The sequence below is a fragment of the Populus alba genome, chromosome 19 (assembly GCF_005239225.2).
Source record: "Populus alba chromosome 19, ASM523922v2, whole genome shotgun sequence".
Lineage (NCBI taxonomy): Eukaryota > Viridiplantae > Streptophyta > Magnoliopsida > Malpighiales > Salicaceae > Populus > Populus alba.
This window is the reverse complement of record NC_133302.1, coordinates 16,204,417-16,228,884: the sequence shown is the minus strand read 5'-3', so window position 1 is coordinate 16,228,884 and position 24,468 is coordinate 16,204,417. Positions and strand designations below refer to the sequence as shown.

The following is a 24,468-nucleotide window of genomic DNA, read 5'->3' as shown; positions in this document are numbered from 1 at the left end:
TAATCACTACTGTTAATTAATTTTTAGTATTTAACCTTATTTCAAAAAACATTGTAAGGATTAATTTTATGTAATATGACGTTTATATAATTTTTTTTAAAAAAATAATATCATTCTTAAAAAAATAAGTTTCATAACTTAATTCAACTTAGGATCATTTATTTTTTGAGATATTATATATTTGGCTTGTGAAATTGTTAATTTTCTATTCTACTTCAAGTTTTGCCCTCTTGATATGAATTTATTTTTCTATTTTTTATAAAATACTTTTTAAAATGCATACTATTGTAGTTTTAGTTTTTCTATTTAAATATCTACAAGGATTTATTAATTGAGTGCCTTCAATTTTCAAAGTTCAGAAATGTGTGTAGAGTAACAAATTCAATTAAACAACAATCAATTATTCAAAGTTAAGAAATATTCGTTTCAGGTCATATTTGACAAAGTTAATTAATATTTTTTTAAAAAAATCATTAAACAAAAATGTAATATTCAAACTAAAAAAAAAATAAGAGTAAAAGGAATTTGTACCAAAAAAGGGCATGGACCGTAAGTAATAAATTAAAAAAAATAAAGGAAAAATCTTTTAGGGTTGCTATATGATTTACACTGTTTTTGCATCTTTTTTTTATACATAAGATTGAAGATTTATTGAAATTAAATTGTAAAAGAAACCAAGCGATCTTGTATTTAAAATTAAAATAATTAAATTTTATTCATCTGTTTAATCAAAATTACAAGATGGACTTCTCCATCTAAAAACGAGCCTACGAATGACGAAACCAAAAGAATTTCAGATGGAAGTCCCTATCTTCAACATCCGGATGCGCTCATTATCCCAGAAATTATGGGCTTAACGTTAGAACATTGGGATTTTGCAGGGCCGTCTGGTCCGCTATATGCAAGTTTAATGTCAGCAAGCTGCACCTTGTCACATGGGATGCCACTGCTGCAAGCAATCTGAACAACAACCGGAGTTGCGGAAGTTCCCCTTATATTCTTAAAACTAACATCACTGATCTTCACTTTTGATGGAGCCTGCAAAAGAAAACAAGAAAGAACATTAAGACCCCAATAGACTTTTAGTAATCTCCCTAGAACTAATGAACATAAAAAAATTAGTATGCTTGTGTAGGCGTTCTTCAGAATTGCATTATGGATCTAGCCTGATGCAACCAATTATGGAATGCAGTGCACAGCATGTTTGCTTCACAGTCAATACTATGAATTGCGAATTGCGTTGAAACATTTTTTTTTCATAAGATGTAAGAAAGATTTTGATAAATTGTGGAGTGTTTGAGCCACGAATTGGGTAAAATATTGTCACAGTAATTTATTAGTACTGTGAAAATATCCTTATGGTAACAGAAAAAAGCAATACCTTTAGACTGCATTGGTTCCATGGGCAATACACTTGATCTATGATGACAGGGTTTTTGGACATTGTTCATGACAATATCCTCAAAATGCATGTTAGATGCGGCACCACCGTATAAAGCTGGCCAAGATTTTATTCTAACGCCATTTGTAGTATCTGAGATGGTGCAGTTCTTGACAAATATTCCAGAAACAGGTTTCTCATTGGGGTATTTCCCTAAACTTCCAACACTGATGCCATGGCCAGGTCCACATGTTACTCCTGTGATGTGTAGTTCCTCGGTGCCATCCCCCACGGAGATACAATCATCGCCTGTGCCAATTTTTGAATCGATAATGTAGATCCCAGTAGATCGGCCGATGTGGATTCCATCGGTGTTTACACTCTCACCAGGTGCACTCACGGTAAAATGCTGGAAGGTGAGGTTTCTGCACCCCAAGACGTTAACATGAAAGTTCTTGCTATCTCGACTAGTTATATCTCGGACTAATGCATTGGTGATGAAATCGAACCTTATATTCTGATCCATGTTAGAAGCAAACAAAAGGCAAATGATTAAAGAAACCTTGGTAGTGCCATAACATATAATTAGGCTTCATAATGGTGAGTAGATTACCATTGGGAGGCTGTCACAATCTTTATCTTTCTGACATGTACTTTTGCTCCATGCAGCCTTTCCCTGCCCATCAAAAGTGCCGCTTCCCGACAATGTAAATTTATCTACGTATCCGAAATTAACCCAATGACCTCCTGAGAACTGATTTGGGTCAACCGGTGCCTTCAATATGCCATCAACTTGGAGCTCAATCGCAGCCTTGCAAGGACCTGCTAGAGTCAATTTCCGTAACGAGTATGTCCCACTTGGAATAAGAACTTTGCTGGGGTTTGTTGAAGCACAAGCATCTTTCCAAGCATTGGTTAATGCCTAAAAATGGAAAGAGAAGGGAAATGTTTAGAGAGGATCAGCAGGTCTCAAATTCTAAGGAAACGTAAATAAGTTCTGACGCGAATACTACATATTCAGCTATTTAAAAATCAAACGCATGCGTGCGAGAAAATATATAAGATACCTCTGTGATATCTTTATCGGCACCATATTTAGTCACATCGAAGACACCTTTTGATTGGGCTTTAGCTGCTGATGCTAACAATAAAAATACTGAGAATGATATTATTGCTGAGGATACAACTTTCAGGCCCATCTTTTTGTCAGCTATGTTGCTTTCTTTCTTCAATACTCTAGGAAAAGGAATGAATTTCTTAATCTTCCATTGCGATCCTTTATAGGGCGAGAGGGGAATTCAACACCACTCGTAAATTTATCATGCAGTTGATGAATTTTGTCCATGTTTGTGCAAGGTTGTAGCTTTGCCCTTCAATGTCATTGCTATTATTAGCTTCTCTTGCAATATAGCATATCAAAATGTTCTAAGAAAAATCTATATATATATCGATCACACTGTCCATACAATTCTAATTTCATGTAAAGATTTGTTTAATGTAATAAAAATGCTTCTATTTTTGAAGATTCTGTTATTGAAGATGTTGATTCCATTTTGTTTTATTTTTGCCCTTGAAATAGTATGTAATAAAACTTTAAATAACATCAATCTATGAAAAAAAAACATTAACAAGATTCTAAATCCTTAAAAATAAGTCAATTAATAAATATAAAGAGAATGAAAAAAAAAATGAAACTTGAGACTAAGGATACATAAAATTATAATAATAAAAGATTCATAAAACTATTATTCATGCCTTAACAGCTAAAAAAAAGTACAAATTCTATCAAAATATTTTATTACGGAAGCATTATATGTATTTATTTCACTACTACATTTACTAGTTTTACCGACGGAATTTTCTATCTGCGTGACATTACCATTTCATCGGTGAAATTTTACCGACTAATTCACCGACGGAATTCATCCATATTACATCGGTAATTCCATTTATGTCGCCAATTCTATCAATAAGAAAAAAAAAAAGCTGATGACTTTACAGATGAAAAATGCGCGCCCAAAAAAAAGTTACTCGCTCGAATTATGCCGACGAAATTATTTCATCGGCATAATTTCATCGGTGATAGTGGCATATGTAGTAAAGCTTTTCCAACTCTCTGGAATATACCGGCGGATTAAGTCCATCTTTATTCCCATCGGTAACACACCGACAAAATGATTTCGTCGGTGATAGAGGCATATGCAGTAATGTTTTTCCACCTCTCTAAAATATATTGACAGAGTGATGTGGTTAGTAACTCCGTCCGTGACAATTAAAAAATATGTATTTTTTAAAAATAAAATTGTATAAAATAATTAATATAAAATTGTATAGAATAATAATAAAAAAATGTATAAAATTCAATTATCTAAAAATAAATTATCTTAATATACAAGCCGAATATTCATTACAAATTTGGGTGTTCAAATAAATTTAAGCTAAAATAATGGTGGCGTAGGAGGATGAGGCTGGTCGTTCCCGGGACCATATAGCCAAAAAATAGGCACACATGTGTCACCCATCTGTGATCTCATATCGAAGATCATTTGGCAGGGTTTTTTATAATTCACAAAGAGTTGATATTTTTCAGTGAGATTGGCCGTATGTTTATGCAAGGCCACAAACTCCCAAGACTGGGTGCTCCATATCGATCACGAGCTCCCAATGGTTGAGCCACTATGGGCCATCCGCATGTTCTTGACCGTAGTGTTGGAGAATCCATACACCGGATTTTTATCGGGTCCATCAGATGATCCTGCCTCCATCAACAAATCTGGCTCGAAATCCAGGTGGGTCGAAGGATCGTCCCCTTATCTCTCCCTCAATCCTTAGTCAGTCGTTCATATTGTTAATTAAAATGAGTCATCTAATCTTGAACTCGTTGGTCTAGCATTGCCGCAAACTCTGGAGTTTGAGCGCTCAAAACTGATTGCGAGCATTCAACGATCGAAACATAACTGGTCGTCTGCAAGTTTTCGACTGTAGTGTTAGAAAATCCATACACCTGATTTCTATTGGGCCCATTAGATGATTGCACCTCCAACCACAAATTTGGATCGATATCTGAATGCGTCGAAGGATCATCCCTATATCTCTCTTTCAAACGGTTGTTACATTTATCCTCGAAAGAAAAATTAAATTAATCAAATTGAAGGAAATTATAACTTAATAAAAAAATATGGTTGAAAACCAGCATACCACAAAATGCTGAGCTTAGCTATCTACAAGTTGCTGCCCCTCTTTCTGGTGGTTATCACTGCACACGTGCATTTTAACAAAAACCTCTATCGAGCTTGGCTCACATCTAAGAAACGTTGCTTGCAAGATAAAAATCTTAGTTAAATATACTTATAAAAAATATCAAATAAAAAAAAATTGAGGTAATAAAAAAAAATATTACCATCCGTTTTGGATGCGAAATAAATGGAACAGAGCTGCCAGTGTGTGTGGTAATGAAACCGTGAACATCCCAGTGCCGATTCTCCTAGTAGCTGAAGACAAATTTTTTGTTATGGTTAAATGGATCGTCAAATTAGGATTTCAAGTTAACCAAGTTATAAACAAATATTTTGAGTTTGTTTAAAATAGATCATCATATTGGAATGTCGGGTTAATCGAGATGAAGATAAATATTTTGGTTCTAGTTAAAGTGGATCGGCAGATTAAGATCTCGGGTTGACCAAATAATACATAGAGATTTTGGTTGTAGTTAAAAGGGATCACCAGATTAGGATCTCAAGTTGACTGAACTATAGACAAAGATTTTAGTTCTTGTTAAAGGGGATTGGTAGATGGGATTTCAAGTTGACCGAGTTAAAGACATAGATTTTGGTTTTGGTTTAGAGAATCGCCAGGTTGGGATTTAAGGTTAATGTGCTATAAGACAAAGATTTTAGTTCTGGCTAAATTGGGAATTCAGGTTAACCGAGTTGTGAAACAAAAGTTCAACTTGAAGTGAATCACTGAGAAGTAGGATTTTAAGTAAACTGAGCTGAGAGCAAAAAGGTGTCAAGATGACAATTGTCAACAAAAACAATTGCATCATAGTTCTAGTAGAAGGGGATTGTTGTGAAGACAGAGTTTGTAGTCAACAGAACTAAAAATTTTAAAAGATTATGTTTTGAAGAACAATATGTTTGTCTTTAAAATCTTATTACGCAAAGCACTTGATAAGTCTTTGCTTTATAAGTATTGTAAAGAGAAGGCATTGGTTGCTACCTAGTTTTTACCCTATTTTTCAAAAAATTTCAAACGAAACCCAAAAAACATAAAAACCTAAAAAATTTGTTATTGATGTATTTGCATCATTTTTAGCATTTTTTCAAAAAACAAAAACTACTTTCGATGCGTTAAGTTTTTAATGCTCTTATTAAGTCAACATTGATGTTGCCTTTTTTTCAAAAGTCAAAACACAAAACAAAAAAGAAATACATTTATATTTTAGTGATCTAATTGTTATTGTGGAAGCGAGAGGACCAATTTTAAAATTTGAAACCCTCTCACTAAGCAACCCAACTTTTAATCAAATGGTCTACAATCCATTTTCTTAATTTAATGGTCCATATTTCTTTGTTTACTGTCACCAACATGTAGTATGATATGGGATATGCCAAGACCTTTACCGTCATCAACATGCAAATAATCATTACTATGATAGGGTGCAGAATCGGTTAGAGTTGCATGATCAGGTGTGACATGTTGATTTGCGCCGGTGTCGGGGAACCATGCCACAGTATAAACATTTCCAACAACAAGGTGAGCAGATGGTTGTTGGGTATTACTGCAAAACTAGGAACAATGGGGAGTTGTGTGACTAAAAATGGAGCATAATTGGCAGTGGACATGTTGGTGTCCAGACCACTGACTAGCCCCTGAGTTGCACCTGGTTTGCTGCCAATTGCTTGGCCTCTAGTCTGCAGGAGATTGGCCCCTGTTCTAGTGAGTGTGGCGGTTGATGTTGGGATGCCAATTACCTCGAGAGCGACCCCTGTTGCGTCTGAAGTTTGAGCTGTGATGAGACATAGCAAGATGAGTAGAAGGCTGTGGTGTTGGCAGTAGTGGTAGCTGTTGCGACAGAGAAGAAGACAGCAGAGAGGGAGCGATTTCCATTGAATGAAAGGAGTTCTTGTGCATAAATTCATGGGTAAGAAGATGGCTGTGAAGATCAGCATGTGACAACGATTCTGCCTTGGTTATGAGACTCGTTACCAAGTCTTTGAACTCACCACGAAGGCTACGAAACACATAGAGATTAAGTCTTCAAGAGACATGGGGCGACTAGCAGCAGCCAATTCGTCAAATAACAATTAGGCTTCCTGCATGTATATACTAATAAATGAGTCTCCTTGCCGAAGGTCTTGAAAGGAGCTATGGAGTTGCATGATACGAGAATTAGACGGAGATGCAAGTGCTTTCTCAAGAGTGCGCCAAACACAATGCGAGGTAGAACACTACAAGATTTAACAGTTTTACCGACAGAATTTTTCCGTCGGTGTAAGACACATATTCCATCGGTAATTAATTTACCGACGAAATCACCGATGGAAAATTACCGCCGGTGAATCTTTTGTCGGTAATTTTTTATCCGTCGGTAAATCCGCCGGTAATAATATTACCGATGGATTTACTGGCGGAACAGATGCGTCGGTAAAAATTTTTTCATTACCGACGGATTTACCAACGGATTTACCGACGGTAAATCCGTCGGTAATTATTTAAAAACATTTTAAAAAAAAATTCATTTTAGAAAATTATAAAATAATTAAATTAACATAAATCAACATTGTGTAATATATACTCAAAATGCTTGGAAAAAAGAATAAGAAAATCAACTCAAACAAATTTGCAACAAATAAATAAAACAAAAAAATTAATTCAACTAAAAAAATTCATATGAAAAAAATGAAGTTGCAATTGCTAAAAATTTAAAAATCAACTAAAAATTGATCTCATATGAAAAAAAAAATCTCACAACAACATTTATACAATTATTATGAACAAAATCAATTAAAATCAAATAAAAAACAAATATAGTGAAAAAAATCATGAAAAAATAAGAAAAAAGAAAAATCTTACCCTAATATACTTGTAAGTGAAGCTAAGGAAAAAAAAATTCGTAAAGCATATTAATTAAAAAGAAAACTAAGAGGATAAAAGAAGAAAGAAGAAGAAGACATACCCGAGCATGGAGGAAAAGAGAAGGAGATGAGGAGAGAAAAGAAGAGAAAGAAATAGATATTGATGTTTTTTACATATAGTGAAGAAGAAGAAGAAGAAGTAGAAGTAGAAGAAGAAGAAGAAGAAGTAAAAGTAGAAGAAGAAGTAAAAGTAGTAGAAGAAGAAAAAGAAATAATGAGTCTGTCTCTTGTGAAATAAGCGGATTCAGACTTTTTATTGAGGCGCGTTACCGACGGATTTACCGACGAATAATTGAATATTAATATTTTTTAATTATTCTGTCGGTAATTCCGTCGGTAATATTTAATTTAAATTTTCAATTTCGTAAAAAGTTTTCAGAAACCGCCAAAAATTACCGATGATTTTTCAATCCGTCGATGATTTCGTCTGTAATTTTTAAATGAAAATTTTAAATCAATTGAATTTTTTCAGAAAACCGCCAAAACACACCGACGTATTTTCAATCCGTCGGTGATTTTGTCCGTAAAGTAAAACAATTAACAGTGCAAGTGGAAGATGAACAGTTCTGGAGCTCTCTAGAAAATTCCGACGGAAAATTCCATCGGTAATTCCCTTTGTAATTGACATGATGAACAGTGTTCACAGTTTACCAACGGATTTCCTGACGGAATTACCGACGGATTAATTCCATCGGTAATTCCATTGGTAAAAAATGACACGTCGTCATTTTTTTTGCTTTGTTTTAATTTTTTTTCCCACGGTAATTCCCTCGGTATATGCCGAGGGAATATTTCCGTCGGTAAAATCCCTCGGAAATTTACCGACGAAAATATTCTCACGGTATTTTCGTTTGTATTTATTGATTTTCTGGTAGTGGAACAATCTACCACGAGATACAACACATCCACGGAGAGAGAGGAGAGTAACGCACTCAAAATAAGTTGATCTTGTTGCTTCCAATGAAGAAAAGAAGGGTTGATTGTGGAGGAAGAAACAGCAGAACTATCAGAAACATAAGATGGAGGACATGGCACTAAGCCGTCAACGAAGTGAAAAACACCTTGACTAATGAGATAGGGCTTGATTTGTGTTTTTACCCATGTTTTGGTTTCCACACAAAAATGATAAAATAAAAAAATATATATTCACAAGAAATCGCAAGAAATTAAAGTTCTGGGGTCCAATTATAATTTTGAAGAGTTGATTTGGTCAAATTAGAAGCTTAATTGCATAATTACTGAAGTTTGATAGCCAATTAGGGACTTGATTGAAACAATCCGAAACCAAGGACCAAACTGGAAAAGGTGCTAAAATCAAGGGATTCAATTACAATTCATTCGGGGGGCTTGATTACAAAATTGTAAAAACATCCAAGGACTGAATCGAAAATATTTTTTTGAATTTTGAAACGGCGCTGTTTCCTTAAGAGCACTATTCATTGTCTCCTTGAAAAAAAAGCTGTTTTCAGCACTAAAGAAGATACGTTTTGCAGCAAATTGCTCCAAATTAAGTTTTGCAGAAAATTACAAGGCGACCGTTACCCCCGCAGGGCTTTCCTTGGCCTATAAAAGCCAAAGAAAGACAGTGAAGAAGAAGGGAGGAACGAGACAGCGGTGGGAAAAACAGAGACAGTGACTGAGGCAACCAGGAGGGAATAAAGTCTGGAAAATCACACAGGAACCAGACCAATCAAGAAGAACCCGGCGTGAGAACGCCCACCCAACAGAGAAAAAAAACACCACCATCGGCTTCACCTTTCTACAACACCATCCGTAAGAACCAGAGGCAACAGAACAAGGGATCGGTAACAAGAAAAGAGACGAAGAGAAGGTCAAGGAAACAAGAAACCAGCAGACGAAACTCAGCATCACCATCGGCTTCTCCTTCTCCAGCACCAACAGAGGGAGGAAGAAAACAGAGGAGAACGGGGGAGAAACAGAGAGGCAGAAATAAAAACGGGGAGGCAGAGTGAAGAAAGGAAGGAGAGAATACAAAAATACCGAGGAGAGGAAGCAGAGTTGGAACAGCCCTTCCACACTGTCACCTTCGTCTGCAACTGCAAAGGAGAGGGACTGTTGAACCTTTTTCAAAACCGCAGTATTCGTGATCAAGCTCAGAGGAAATGAAAAAAAAAAAAACGAATACCAGCAGCAAGGAAAAACAAAAGAAAAGGATGAACAAGAGGATCCGGAGGAAAAGCAAACGAAAAGGGGAAGATACAGGTCCAAAACATGCTGCTGCTTGAGTCTTGCTTCCAGTAACTCCAAGTTTTGCAAGATAATGCACAAAACACTGTGCACTTAGAATTTAATTACACGGTGAGCGTGCGTGACTTTTTCACGCACGCTGGCGGGGAATGAATCCAGCCGGGTCACTGGTTTTGACCAATGACCTGGCCAGGCCTGCTAAGTCCAACCCAGCCTAAAAACAAATTCTTTAAAAATCATTTCAAAAAAATCGGTTCTTTTTCAAAAATATTTTACTGCATTTTCGATCAATATTGGCTTGTATTTTTATACTGTAAAGATATAAATCTGGTATTGAAATACCTAGTTTTTGTCAAAACATTACAAATAAATAAATAAAATGTTTTATTTTCATGCATACGACCAAGTCTCTTTAAAAAAACTCATATTGTATCTTTCATTAAAAAAAAGGTTTTAACATGCAGTTTGACTTTAATAACCAGTTTATTAAAGTTACGAGAACTGGCCAATATTTCAAAAAAATTTAAAAATGTATTTTGTTTCTATTAACATCCGGGGTTACGACCTTATACGTAAGATGTATTTCGGATATTAAATTTTTTTATTGACGTTATAACGGTTAGGTTTTACTCGATAAGACAAGGACCTCTTTACCGAGGAGAACTTTTCTTAAACCATAGACAGACCAACAACTAGAAAACACGACAAGACCTTAGATTTTATTAGACAATAAAACAATGCAGCTTACCTTAGGTAGGGCGTATTTGGGGTGCTAATACCTTCCCTTTACGCAACCAATCTCCGTACCCGATCTCTGAGACCAGTTAGGGTTCCTAGTGACCAAAATACTAGGTGGTGACTCCAATTATATTTTTTCCACAGATAAAAGACAAGAATTCCTTGTCTCCCCATTTTTCCTCATTTTTCTCATGATACCAACACCTAGGATTTAAGAGTGGATATTTTCGCCGCGACACCACACATGTGCGACAATTTGCATTCGCCAATAGAGATAATTTGTGTTCCTAAGTTTCAATGAAACAACTTGGTGAGTGTTTGATAAAGGAACGACAGCTGGAGTGTGTGTTCCCATAAGGTGCAGAGGAACGACAAAGACTCGTGAGAATGAATCAAAGACATGCTCTGCAAGTGGAGGTTGTTGTTGTGGAGGAAAGACACCATCGGTAACAGGTTGTAGATGGCTGGCTGTTTGTGCTGCACCACTAGTGGTGAGGGAGAAGGTGGCAGCGGTAGAATCCATTTAGAAAAAAAGCAGAGAGAAGGCTAGCTGCAAAGGGGAAGAAGGAGAAAAGAGTTCTGATGGTAGAAGGCTCTGATACCAAGTTGAGAATAATTAGGAGGCTTAATCTATTGGTTAGGTAACCCTTTCATATATGTGTGTAGGCCAACATACAATAGTTGTCGCACGTGTGCGGCGGCGCGGCGATCGTCCACCCTCAAGGAAAAATCGGAATATTCATTCCTGGCAAAAATAGGGAGAGACAAGGAATTCTTGTCTCTACAATGTGAAAATATGGACTGGGAGTCGCCACCTAGTATTCTGGTTACTAGGAACCTTAACTGGTCTTTAGAGATCGGGTACGGAGACTGGTTGCGTAAAGGGAAGGTATTAGCACCCCAACTACGCCCTACCTAAGGTAGGCTGCATTGTTTTAATGTCTGATAAAATCTAAAATCGTGTTGTGGTTTTTGAATTGTTGGTTCGTTTACGGTTTAAGAAAAGTCCTCCTCTGTAAGGAGATCCTTATCTTTATCGGGTAAAAAACTAACTATTCAAAGTCGTCAAAAGAAAATATCTTTTTAATATCAAGAATACGATTTACGTATAAATTCATAATCCTTGATACTAAAATCAAACAAAATAAAATATTTTGTTGTTTTTGAGATTTTGGCCAATGTTCTCTTGACTTTAATAAACTGGTATTAAAAACCAAAATGCATGCTAAATATTGTTTTTTGACATATGAAAAAATACGATAATGCATATTTTTAGATTTGAGACACTTGGCCGTATGCACAAAAAATGTTTTTTTTTAATTTTTTTGTATTTTGGAAGTTTTGTGACAAAAAAAACCGGGTATTTTAATACTCCCGATTTGATATTTTTACGAGTCATAAAAATACTACCCGATTATTAATAAAAATAACATAAATAAAAAAATGGGAACATCATCAATATTTTTTAAAACCAATAATATTTTTTCTTCTCTTTTTTATGGGCCGGATCAGGGCCCAATTGCATGGGCTGGGCCACACCTGGCCCTTTTCACATGGCTGGGCCGAAATGGCCCAAATGCATGGGCCTGGTTACTGTGCACATAGTAACCGGGTTACTGTGTGCACAGTGACCAGAGAATAATTAGATTGCATGCATAGTAACCGGGGTTACTGTGCACACAGTACCCGTGAATTTAATTTAGCCAGTTACTGTGCACAGCACAGTAACTAGCTAATTAATCTTCATACTGCTGCAGAACGTAAACGTTCTGCATGCAGATGAAGCCGAAGCCGAAGCAAAAAAAAAATGACAGTGGAGGAAAGTTCCTGGAACGGTGTTGATGCTGGCAGCAGCTGATGCGGCAGGGTCGGTGCTGGCGGTTCCCGGTGGCAACGGCGGTTTTCCCTTCTCTCTCATTCTCCTCTGTATAGTTTTCTGTTTTCTACTTTACTGCTCCTTCTTCTTCTGTGTTCTCCCTTCTCTCTCTTTTCCCCTCTTTTGCTCTCCCTTCTCTTCTCTGCCTTCTCTTCTTGGTCTTCTCTTTTTTTTTTCTTTTTTCTGTTTCTCTCTCCTTTTTTTTTTATTTTCAACAGCCCTCCCCTGTATTTATAGGAAAACAGGGGAGGGTGAACGTTGATGGGGGTGAAGGCTACTGTTGGCCGCCCCCTGCACTACTTCAACGGATAACAACGCCAGGCAAGTGGGTGTCCATGGTGGGCGTCTTTTTGCCGCAAATAAACTGGAAAGAAAGAGGCGAAAAAGATAGAAGAAAACAAAGATTCTTCTCCCCTGTTCTCTGCGTTCCAGGGGAAGAAGACGAGTTGGTGTCGTTTCCAAACGGCACCGTTTTTGCCCTTTTTTTTATAAATATTTTTTTGAATTTTTAGGTAGTGGGATAATTTTTTATGTGGGGACCCCAAAAATGGGTTACAACAGTTGCCGCCCTCTTTACAATGCTTACGGAGCAAAATTTATGCATAGTAAGTGATGTAAAGATAAAAAAATAACATTGGTCTTCGCTTGAGCGAACAAAAGCTGGTCGTTCTCTCAAAATTTTAATTGACCTAAAACTTCAACCGTACCCAAAGTCTGGTGTGGTTGGGCTAAACTAAGATTCCCTTTCGTCAATCCCCTTTAACCAGAACCTAAAATATTATTGTGCGTGAGTTAGATAGACTGAGATTCCTTTTGCCAATCCCTCTAACCAAAACCAAAATCCTGTGTGTGGTTGAAATAGACTGAGATTCCTTTCGGCAATCCCCTCTAACCAGAACCAAAATCCTGTGTGTGGTTGGGATAGACTGAGATTCCTTTCGGCAAACCCCTCTAACCAGAACCAAAATCCTGTGTGTGGTTGGGATAGACTGAGATTCCATTCGGCAATCCCCTCTAACAGAACCAAAATCCTGTGTGTGGTTGGGAATAGACTGAGATTCCATTCGGTAATCCCCTCTAACCAGAACCAAAATCCTGTGTGTGGTTGGATAGACTGAAGATTCTTTCGGCGATCACCTTAACCAGAACCATAATTCCATAATACCACCTGTGTGTGGTTGGATAGACTGAGATTTCTTTCGTGTAATCCCTCTAACCAGAACCATAATCTATGTGTAGCTCAGTCAACCGATTGATGTTTGATTCCTTTAATCAAAACTGTCTCATTATAATGAGTGACCTAACCAGGTGGAAAGAAAATGAAGTGTGGTCAAGTGTCCACAAACTCGTTGGACTTCACTCAGATATTTTCCTTAAGCAAAGTAAACAAACAAATTGTGCATGCAAAATGGTCTAAAATGTAATGCTTAATGCATGCACCTTACCTGAATTGAAACATAGTCCTGAAGGTTTCGTCTTGAAACAAACCCTTTTCTTAATTGAGCTTGTCTTGTGTTGTTTGCAATCCTGTTTTGTTTGGTTAGTTGTTTCTTGCACTGTCTTTTTTCTTACCCATTACATTCAAAGAAGAAGCAAATCTCCACTTCTTTCACTAGGCGCACTATCACCTTCTTTTTGCCAATGTTTTATTTTCTTTTTCTCAAAATAAAGGGCTGTTGTTTTTTTTTTGTGTTTGTTTTTTTTTTTGTTGTTTTTTGTTTTTTTGTTTTTTTTTTTGTTTTTTTTTTTTTTTGAAATAATAGAAAAGGATGGGTTGCCTAAAGAAAAGAATCTTTTAACCAACACGAAACAAACTTTGAACTTGTTCATGACTACAAGTACTGTCAAACATACACACTAAAGAACTTGTTTAAGCAATTGCCAATACTAGTTTTCTCGGGTTAGGATGTTGTTGTCTTTAGTTAAGCTCTTTGTTTTTTTTTTTTTTTCAAAAGTGACACTTTCTGCTTAATCTTTATAAAAGGGATTAATGCATAGACTTGAAAAAAGCTGTATATATATAAAGCAATTGTTCATACTAAAGCATTAGGTTTGTTTTGCACAGAGCACAGCAATTTCTACTATATAACATGTGGTCATTGAGAATCAAAGTTTTATAAACAAATCATCGCGCTTAGATGTAGAAAAGGACTTTTAACGGGCTTGTAAATGTAGGCTATAAGTGGGCATAATAAAAATCGATTCAGGTCCTCGAAAATTTTAATGGGTTTAATGATTTAGGATCAATATTTCATTCATCATCTTTGAAAGTTATTTTGACGATTCCGTCTTGGATACGCAACATCCACAGTTTGTAATTCTTCTCTTTTTTTTTTTAGAATGTTGCTTTATGCTTTGTTGTGTAAACTAACCTGAGAATAAAAATCTCCTCATCTATCTTCACGCTTGTCTGGATGATAATAAGAGACCAAATATAAATTTGGGCAATTCTAGCATATCCCTTTTCACTGCTTTGTTTGGTATAGTTTAAGTTCTGATTATTAGTATCAAATTTATATACTCTTAGTGCGGTCTTTTTTTTTTATCATCGTTAATCTTGTTCTTGAAACTTTCCTTTCCTATTGATTCTGTTATGTATCCTCTTCAATAACTTTATTTGCCCCCAGTGTGGGTGTGATTCTAGTCAGGGTTTGTGATAATAAAAAAAAACGTATTCCAGCTAAAAAGGGATTAGCGAAGGATTGAAATTATTTAGAAACGTGAAGGGATGACAAAGATGGCCTTTCCTCATCTCAAAACGCACATTGTTAAGTTTGATAAACCTTGTTCTTATCCCAGGAATATATATGTATGATTCATAGATGGTTAACTAACCATGTCATCATGTAAAAACCAAATAAAGTAGTAAAGACAAAGTTTTATCTCAGGGTTAGCTTTGAGTGTTTATTTCGGTTTGGTCACTTCTTTAATAGGAACTGCTTAAATTTCATCTTTGAGCACTATATGATGCATTTCTTATAATCATGCACAAAATCAGTTCGTTTAAGATGCACAATCTGAGTATGGTGAGATTAATGCAATGACAGGGTTCTTTATACAAAGAAATCATGGCCAAACTTTACTTTATTGATTTCAAGGGAAAACTGAACATATTTAGACATAATATCTCTTTACAGAGTCAGAATTCACAGGTCTAGCTAGATCTTCTCCATCCATTCTAGACAATTTCAGAGCTCCTCCTGAGAAAGCCTTCCTTACTTACATAGGGGCGCCCCCCCCCCTCATAATTTGGAGCCCATTTGCTGCGATCTTTCTCCGGCAGAGACATTAATTTCTTCAAATGCACTAGATCTTCCTTCTTAGGAACACACGAGGTCTAACTTTCTTGTCATATGCCTTGGCCATCCTTTTCTGGTAAAGCTGGTGATGACAGATTGCGGCTATCCTCCTTTCACTGATCAAGTTAACTGCTCATATCTCACTTTGGCCCCATCAGCCTCTTGTAAATATCTCAGAATCTATCAACACCCTTAACGATGGGATGTCAACTCCAATGGCATACTTGCCTCCATTCCATATACCAACGAATATGGGGTTGCTTCCAGTCGAGGTTCTTATTGTAGTACGATTGCGTGGAGAGCAAATGATAACATTCATGCCAATCTTTATAGGGTGACTACCTATTTTTGAACGATTTTCTTGATGTTCTTATTGGCTGCTTCTACGGCTCCATTCATCTTTGGCCTATATGGTGAGGAATTTGAATGTTTGATCTTCCATTTAGTACAAAGCTCTGCTATCATTTTGCCGTTGAAATTCTGAGGCATTTATCAGTACTATCTTTTCTGGCACGGGTCTCATAACGACAAATCAGGTCTTTCTCTTATGAACCTCTTTACCACCTTCTGAGTCACATGAGCGTAGGAACAGGCTTCTACCCACTTCGTGAAATAATCAATGGCTACAAGGATGAATCTATGCCCATTGCTGGCTTTTGGGTTAACAGGCCCGATCACATCAAGTCCCCACATTGCAAACGGCCAGGGAGATACCATATTAAACAAAGGGGTTGGAGGTGCATTGACTCTATCACTATACACCTGGCACTTGTGACATGTTTTTAACGTAGTCTTGCAGTCTTTCTCTAATGTCATCTCAGAAATAACCAGCCCTTTGTATTTTCCTTGCCATCATATGTCCGCTAGCATGAGTTGAGCAAATCCCTTCATGAACCTCTTGCAAAGCCTTTTTAGCATCTGTTGCACTTAAACACCTTAGCAAGGTTCCATCAAATGATCTTTTATACAGAATCTCTCCATCTAGATAAAAACTCATAGCCAATCTCCTTATGGTTTTTCTATCCGTCTTCGAAGCTTCCTCTGGATATTCTTGCTTTTGCACGAAGTTCTTGATATCGTAATACCAAGGCTTCCCATCTATTTCTTCTTCAATGGAGTAACAATAAGCTGGATTATTTCTAATGTCAATGTGTACTGGTTGTACCCTATGCCCGAGATCAATGGTGGCCATAGCAGCTAAGGTAGCCAAAGCATCTGCAAAATGGTTCCCTTCTCTTCCCAAGTGAGTGAACTTTATCTTTTCGAAGCTGCCTAATAGTGAGGACAAGTATTCCTGGTAAGGCTTTAACTTTTCTTCCTTGGTTTGCCATTCTCCCTTCACCTGACAGATATCAACATTGAGTCACCATTATACATCCAGCTTTTTAATCTTCATCTCTAATGCATCTTCTAAACCAAGAATGCAAGCTTCATACTCAGCTGTATTGTTGGTGCATTTCAAAATGCAAATTTCACTGAAACTGGATACAACTTTTGCGATCAGGAGAGACTATCACTGCACCGGCCCCATTACCATATACATTCACTGCTCCGTCAAAAAACATAGTCCACCAATCTGTCATCTCTTCTTCTCTCTCTATTGATAATAAATTTTCATCTGGAAAATCAAAATCCAGTGGCTCGTACTCTTCAATAGCATTATCAGCTAAGTGGTCAGCAATCACGCTCCCCTTCACAGCTTTTCGTGTCATATATATGATATCATATTCTGATAGCAAAACCTGCCACCTTGCAATGCGGCTGGAGAGATAGGGCTTGTTACATATGTACCTCAATGGATCCACTTGTGAAATCAACCAAGTGGTGTGATATAACATATAATGTCGTAATCGTTTTGCTGCCCATCCCAATGCACAACATAGTTTTTCTATTACCGTGTATCTAGACTCACATTCAGTGAACTTTTTACTTAGATAATAGATAGCCCTTTCTTTCCTCCCGGTTTCATCATGCTGTCCAAGTACACATCCCATAGTTGTTTCTGTTACTGTGAGATACAATAGTAAAGGCCTTCCTAACGTAGGAGGTACAAGCAAAGGCGGATTTTGCAAATAACACTTGATTTTATTGAATGCCTCTTCACACTCCTCATTCCAAGTCCCAGGATTCTTTTTCCTCAGCAATCGAAAGATAGGTTCACATGTGGTAGTTAGCTGGGCTATGAATCGGGCAATATAGTTTCAGCCTGCCAAAAATCCCTCACCTCTTTCTCTGACTTTGGGGTTGGCATGGATTGGATGGCTTTTGCTTTATCAGGATCCACCTCTATACCTTTCTCACTGACTACAAATCCCAGCAGCATGCCGGACTTAACCCCAAATGAACATTTTGCAGGATTGAGTCTTAATTCATACTTTCTCAATCTCTCAAATAACTTCCTCAACACCTTGACATGATCTTCTCCCTCTTTTGACTTGGCAATCATATCATCCACATACACCTCGATTTCTTTATGCATCATATCATGGAATAAAGTCACCATAGCTCTTTGGTAGGTGGCACCTGCATTCTTTAAACCGAACAGCATAACCTTATAGCAGTAGGTTCCCCAAGGGGTGACAAAAGTCGTTTTTGCCCTGTCTTCTGTAGCCATCTTTATCTGGTTGTATCCTGAGAAACCATCCATAAAGGAATAAGTGGAACTACGGGCAGCATTGTCCACTAAAATATCTATGTGAGGTAGTGGAAAATCATCTTTAGGGCTAGCTTTGTTCAAATCCCGGAAGTCCACACAAACTCTAATTTTCCCTTCCTTTTTTGGTACGACAACAATGTTGGATACCCACTGCGGGTATGTAACAACTTCTAGGAATCCAGCATTCCATTGTTTCTCAAGTTCCGCTTTCACTTTGATCCATGTCTCCGGGTGTGCTCTTCTCAACTTCTGCTTGACTGGTTTACACCCTTCCTCTAATGGGATCTTATGTACCACGATATTTGTGTTCAAACCAGGCATATCCTTGTAAGACCAAGCAAAAACATCTGAGTACTCATGTAGTAAAGCACTTAACTCAGCCGTTTGCTTAGGCGTAATCAGTGTCCCTATTTTCAATTCTTTTTTAGACTGATCACAGCCTACATTTATGATTTTAAGTTCTTCAGCAGCAGGTTCCCATGTTTTTTCATGTTGCTCTACTAGTTTTGTGAATTCTTTGATATTGTTTTCGTCCCCTTCTTCTTCTTCCATCATGGTCACATGTTCGTTAAAGTTTGGCCATTCATTCTTGATATTAAATGTATGTGATGTTGTGGAAGATTCGCTTTCAGGATTCCTGAAAGCGGAAAATGTTTGATGTAAAAGCGAGAAGAGAGAGAAAAAAAAATGACAGATGAATGTAGAAAAAGTATGATCTCATTGATTACGATAAAAGTGGGATCACTGATAAAGACAAAATCTAGTTGACATCATGAGCCTTGATTATCAACTAGAATGACAAAAGCAAATAAACAAACAAAAGCATATGAAAGCAAGCACAAAGAGGTTTACATTTTAAATACTAGCGGAGCTTCTTGGGTCACCCAGTTTTGAAACTTTTCACCTTCAGCCAACCTTCGCACAAAAGTCTTGGTGGGGAGTTCTTCTAGAGTATGCACAGTCAGTTGTGGTAGCATGTCATCTTCCATTTCCACAGTCAATTGTGGTAGCACTTCATCTTCCATTTCAACTACTGTTTTTGTGCCACTTCCTTCCTCCTTATCATCTTCCAAAGTGTTGATGCTCATAGTTGCCATCCTTTGAATATCATCTTCTGCTCGGTTATCTGGTTGCATCACATATGCTGCCTTTGGGAAAGAAACCATCAGTGGAGGGATTTCCATTTCTTCTTCTTCTTCAGGGTCCCTTCCCTCGATTCTAGCCATTCTTCGTTCTCTTCGTTTATTGGCAGCCCAACGATGATCCTCCTTCTTAGGCTTATATCCCAGCCCAAATCTTTGGTCAACAGCTCTCATTGTGATTGGCTTAATCCTTTTTGGTATTCCCGTGATAGGGTCATATTGGAATGGGATTCCATGTTCCAAGAAACATCGAACGGCCATCTTTACTGCTGCTGATATCTTCGGCTTTCTTAGCACTGTGCTTTCAGGTACCCACTCAGTGTTTACAATCTCAAAGGCATGAAGATTCTCATCCGTGCAATCCTCTGCCTCCAGAAAGGGTATGGTCACATTTTTTACCATGGAGATTGTTTCCTCTGCTTTGACGGTTACCAACATCCCGTTCATGATATATTTCAAACACTGGTGTAATGAGGAAGGTACTGCTCCAGCTGTATGAATCCAAGGCCTTCCGAGTAACATACTATAAGAAGGGTGGATATCCATAACTTGGAATGTGGTTAGGAACATTTGTGGACCCACATACAGCTCGACCTCTAAATTCCCAAGGACTGGTCTAGGTGAGCCATCATATGCTCTTGCCGTTATAGTGCTAGGCTTCATATGAGACTCATCAACTAGCATTTCTTTCAGTATATATTTGGGCAATACATTAAGAGCCGAGCCATTATCAACAAGCACCTTTCCAATAAGGAAATCTTTGCATTTCACGGTGATATACAATGGCTTGTTATGCCCAGTTCCTTCAGCACTGAGTTCGTCAGCCGTGAAATATTAGGTAATTTGAAGCGTGGATCCTCCCTACCAAATGCTCCATGGTGTTTTGTTCAATGTCCTAGGGGACATATGCCTCGTTCAGTACCTTTTGTAAGGCATTTCGATGAGGCTCCGAGCTTAGTATCAAGGACATGAGAGATATCCTTGCTGGAGTTTTTTTGAGTTGATCCACTATGGAATACTCACTATGCTTGATCAACCTGAGAAATTCATTCGACTCCTTCTCTGTTACTGGCTCATTCACCTCTACTTCTTTATCAAGATCCACCATTTCTTTGCCTTTGGCCTTCTTCAACTCCTCAGGTGTAAAACATCGGCCACTCCTTGTTAGCCCACTAACCTCAGAATGAAATAAAGGGAGAGGGGCTTGCATGCTCGAGGTACAAACATAGTTATATGGCATTGCACTGTGATCTCTTTTTGTAAAGGAAGGTTTAGTCAAGATCAGCTTTGAGAACCCATTAGCCATAAGTTGAACTCTACAGACCTCTGACAATTTGTCTTGGCCTTCCATCATACTCACCTCCTGGTTGCCCCCTAGGGTTTCGAGTCTCAATTCTCCCATGAGTAGCATCTTTGCAACCTTCTGGCGAAACTTGACACAATCTTCGATATGATGTCCCTCCATCCTGTGGAACTCACAATAGTTATCACTTCCCAACTGACATGTAGTGCTTATGTTTAGGAATCCTGATTGTAACAACATATCGTATATCCTCTTCATGGATACCTTCAACATTCAGCCTTGATTGCCAATCTCTATCATGCCCACTCCAGAACTACTAGCAGTATGTTTAGGCAATGGATTTGAAATGACATTAGGTGGATCTTCGAATGATACCCACCCCATTTTGATGAGTTCTAACAACTTCCTTTTAAAAGCGTAGCAAGTTTCAATTGCATGCCCAGAATTACCGGCATGGTATTCGCAAGAGAGTTCTGGTTTGTACCACATAGGAAAAGGCGGTTGGATTTGCGGTAGATGGATTGGGGTTATTTGCCCAATGCTTAGCAATTTAGCGTATAAATCTTTTAAAGGCATTGGTAATGGAGGTAATTGCTCAGAAGTATATCTGGTATATGGCTTTTGATAGTTGTTTTGGATATTAGGTGGGGGATTTATTCGGTTGGTTGGATTTGGGGACAAGGGTTTGGTAAAGTTCATGTTGGTGAATTGGGGGGTAGATGTTCCTGGGTTTGGGTAATTTACCCTTTTGCCTTTATACCCTCCCTCTAAGTTGTTAACATCTCCTTCTCTTCTTCTTCCAGCAAATCCCTTTTTCTCTAGAGGCTCCGGTATGCGCCCGGCTTTAATGCCTTGCTCTATTCTCTCTGCTACTCGTACAACATCATAAAAATGCTGAGATGAGCTGCCCATTAAATGCTCATAGTAAGGTGCTTTAAAAGTATTAGCAAATAAAGTCACCATCTCTGTTTCGATTAAAGGAGGTTGGACATGTGTCGCCTCATCTCGCCATCTTTGTGCATACACCCTGACTGTCTCTTGGCTTCTCTTTTCCATGGACATCAAGCTTGTTCGGTCTGGGGCTATTTCCAGGTTAAATTTATACTGTTTGAGGAAAGCCTCCACCAAATCTTTCCATGTCTTAATTTTAACAGTTTCCAACCTCATATACCAATTTAAAGCAGAGCCTGATAGACTATCCTGAAAAAAATATATCAGCATTTTATCATTATGGATCACTTCAGCCATCTTGTTGCAGTAAGATCGTAGGTGCGTGTTTGGGCACTCTAAGCCTGTATATTTGGTAAATTCCGGGATCCTGAAATCTTTTGGTACCACGATGTTTGGTACCAAACATACATCAGCTGCTCGTGTTGGGTCAAACCAATCATTTCCTTCTACAGCTCTCAACCGTTCCTCTAATGCAGATATTTTATCTTGGCTTATGAAATTGCTTGACCTACTATCAACAGGTCCGTCCGTCGTTAAATCCACGGTGGGTAGCGTGTGAGCTGGCCGGATAGGGATGGCTGGCGCAAAATGTTGTTCTGTTACTGAATCTGCCCCTAGAATTGGTGATGCTATGGGAATGTGCGATACGGGTGAACTCGTAACTGGCTGGGCGGATGTTCCCTCCCCACTTTTTGCTTTTAACAGTTGTTCAAGCAGATTAGACATCCGTGACACTTCACTTTTCACTGATTCTAGCTCGCTCTGGTAGCGGGATTCTAGGTGAGCCCTCTCTTCGTGTTCCATTCTTGTTCTGAATCTGGTGTAATGGACCTTATGTGGGGGACCTATGTTTCAACTGGGGTATGCAAATGACATATTATAAACAAATGTATGATGCAAGTAGGATGCGTATGTATATTTTAATGAACTGATTCATGACTTTCGTAATCCTTTAAGCAAGATTTCTGAGCTGAACTGATTGCTGTAAAGAGTATTTGCCAAGTTCTTTATTAGTAACATTCAAGTGGAAAGAAAGATAGGTTATAACCTTTTTATAACGAAACTGAAGCTTGTACAAAAAGGTATAAATCAACAACACTTAATACAAAAACTATTTTACAAGGCATCCCCCTTATCAGCTAAGTCTTCAACAAATGAAATGAGAGCCCCCATATATTCTCGATATTTTGTAACACTATTTCCAACTTGGGTAGCTTGTTGCATCATCCTCTCCGCATAACGAGCCACTTGCCCAATCTGTTTCGTCATATGTCTTATTTTTGCATGCAACAAGGCGTTATCGGTGATTATCACTTCATTGCTGGCCCTTAAGGCTTCATTGCTCCTTTCCAATGTTCGGACCATTGTCTCAAACAATGTTAATGTAGTCCTGACTCTTTGTAATTCTTCTCTTGCAATGTCTAGCTCAGCGATTTTGGAGTTCATTTGAATTGTAAAGCTGTCAATATCTTGACATTCCTGGCGCACTTGCTTCAGCTCATGTAACTCTTTTTCTACTTCACCATAATGTCTTCTTAGCCGTTTTTCTTGTATTTCCAACTCAGATTGTAGAATCATTATCTTCTCTTTTGAATCCTCAGCCCTTTTCTGGTAATCTCTTCTATCCACCTCGGCAGTCTTTCTCATACTTCTCTCTTCCTCCAATTGTACCATATATTGGGCACGTGCTCTTCTTTCTTCTTCTATGTCGGGGTGGACTTGTCGATTCTTCTCTTTTTCAATTCTTATCTTTCTTATGAAACCGCTCCTTTCTTTCTTCAAAGAGTCCAATGTCTCTTTATCTGTAATTATCTTGCTTTTTATTGATTTCTTTATCTTGATCAATTCTTTTTCTGTGATCCCATTTTTGTGACTCAGTTTGTCATTTGCACTTATGAGATCTTTCACCTCCTCCTGGCTTCCTTTGGCTATTGCTTCAGCTATCTCTGCTCTTTTCTGCCATTGTTTGCAAGATATTAGTTGCTCCTCTTTCTCTTCGAGTTGTTGTTTTAAGCAATTCCTCATCATATTTTCTTCTTCTACTTGTTTTTCCAGGACTTGTTGTTGTCTTTTGCTTTTGCCGAGGTCTGTGCCACAACTCTCCAACTGTCTTCTTAGTTCCTCCTCATGAAGAGTCCTTTTTCTTTTTGGATGCTCCATTATTGACTCAAGATGCTCATGTGTTGAAGACTCTATTACCTCAAGAAGCTTTCCATTTCTCCAACTTGCATAATTCTGACTGATAGATGAGTCAAACATGCTGCCTTCTTCCCTTTTCACCAGAACAGGCCTTTCCCAGTCTTGTCGAATGAGTTCCATTTCTTTGAGGTATGGTTGATGTTTGAATAATCCCATGAAATCTGCTAAACCCAGAGTTCTTGGTGCATACTGCATTCCACCTAACTGTCTTGTTACCAATGCTGGGGCATAACTGATGTATCCCGTTACACCAATTAGGGGAACCCATACCTTACTTCCACAACTCATTATACAGACTGTGTTGTTCATCCATGGTGCTTTCCATTTGAAGTTGCTTTGTGGTAGTGTAGAATACTTCTTTATCCATGCTTTCTCATCCCAATGTCTCCAAGTCTCTTCTATTGTAACTTTCAATGGTCGAAGGTCGAACCACCAGAAGTTGTTGAAGATGTCCCTTGGTGTCTCAATATGACTGATAATCCATAAGTATAACATAGGGACACAACATCTCATTACCCCCTTGCCATTTATTCTGCAATGGTTGAGTGACAACATGGTTTCGGCCAAAATTGCTGAAG

At 37.9% G+C, this 24,468-nt stretch overlaps 2 protein-coding genes and 1 pseudogene across 2 annotated transcripts; all 3 read right to left on the bottom strand.

The window, feature by feature from the left end:
* Nucleotides 1-809: 809 nt before the first annotated feature.
* On the bottom strand, nucleotides 810-2,580 carry LOC118055946 (exopolygalacturonase-like; annotated as a pseudogene).
* A 13,876-nt stretch (nucleotides 2,581-16,456) lies between these two features.
* Nucleotides 16,457-20,902, bottom strand: LOC140955066 (uncharacterized). Its single transcript, XM_073406594.1, has 7 exons — nucleotides 20,461-20,902; nucleotides 19,200-20,240; nucleotides 18,047-18,735; nucleotides 17,864-17,968; nucleotides 17,552-17,612; nucleotides 17,151-17,443; nucleotides 16,457-16,981 (listed from the first exon to the last, which is right to left on the bottom strand). The coding sequence occupies exons 1-7, from the start codon at nucleotides 20,900-20,902 to the stop codon at nucleotides 16,457-16,459; spliced, it is 3,156 nt and encodes a 1,051-aa protein (XP_073262695.1).
* Nucleotides 20,903-21,013: 111 nt separating this feature from the next.
* LOC118055942 (uncharacterized) lies at nucleotides 21,014-22,495 on the bottom strand. The gene has a single exon (XM_035067973.1). It carries the CDS (start codon nucleotides 22,493-22,495, stop codon nucleotides 21,014-21,016), a length of 1,482 nt encoding a protein of 493 aa, XP_034923864.1.
* Between the last annotated feature and the right edge of the window lie 1,973 nt (nucleotides 22,496-24,468).

What these genes read in the sequence shown, in the direction of transcription:
- LOC140955066 (XM_073406594.1), bottom strand. Translation starts at nt 20,902, where the DNA reads ATGGAGGGACATCATATCGAAGATTGTGTCAAGTTTCGCCAGAAGGTT. An exon ending in AAGTAAAAAGTTCACTGAAT is followed by an intron (nt 17,444 to 17,551) that starts GTGAGTCTAGAT and finishes TGATTTCACAAG; the next exon opens with TGGATCCATTGAGGTACATA. An exon ending in ATGGGGCCGGTGCAGTGATA is followed by an intron (nt 16,982 to 17,150) that starts GTCTCTCCTGAT and finishes GATATCTGTCAG; the next exon opens with GTGAAGGGAGAATGGCAAAC.
- LOC118055942 (XM_035067973.1), bottom strand. Translation starts at nt 22,495, where the DNA reads ATGGAACACGAAGAGAGGGCTCACCTAGAATCCCGCTACCAGAGCGAG.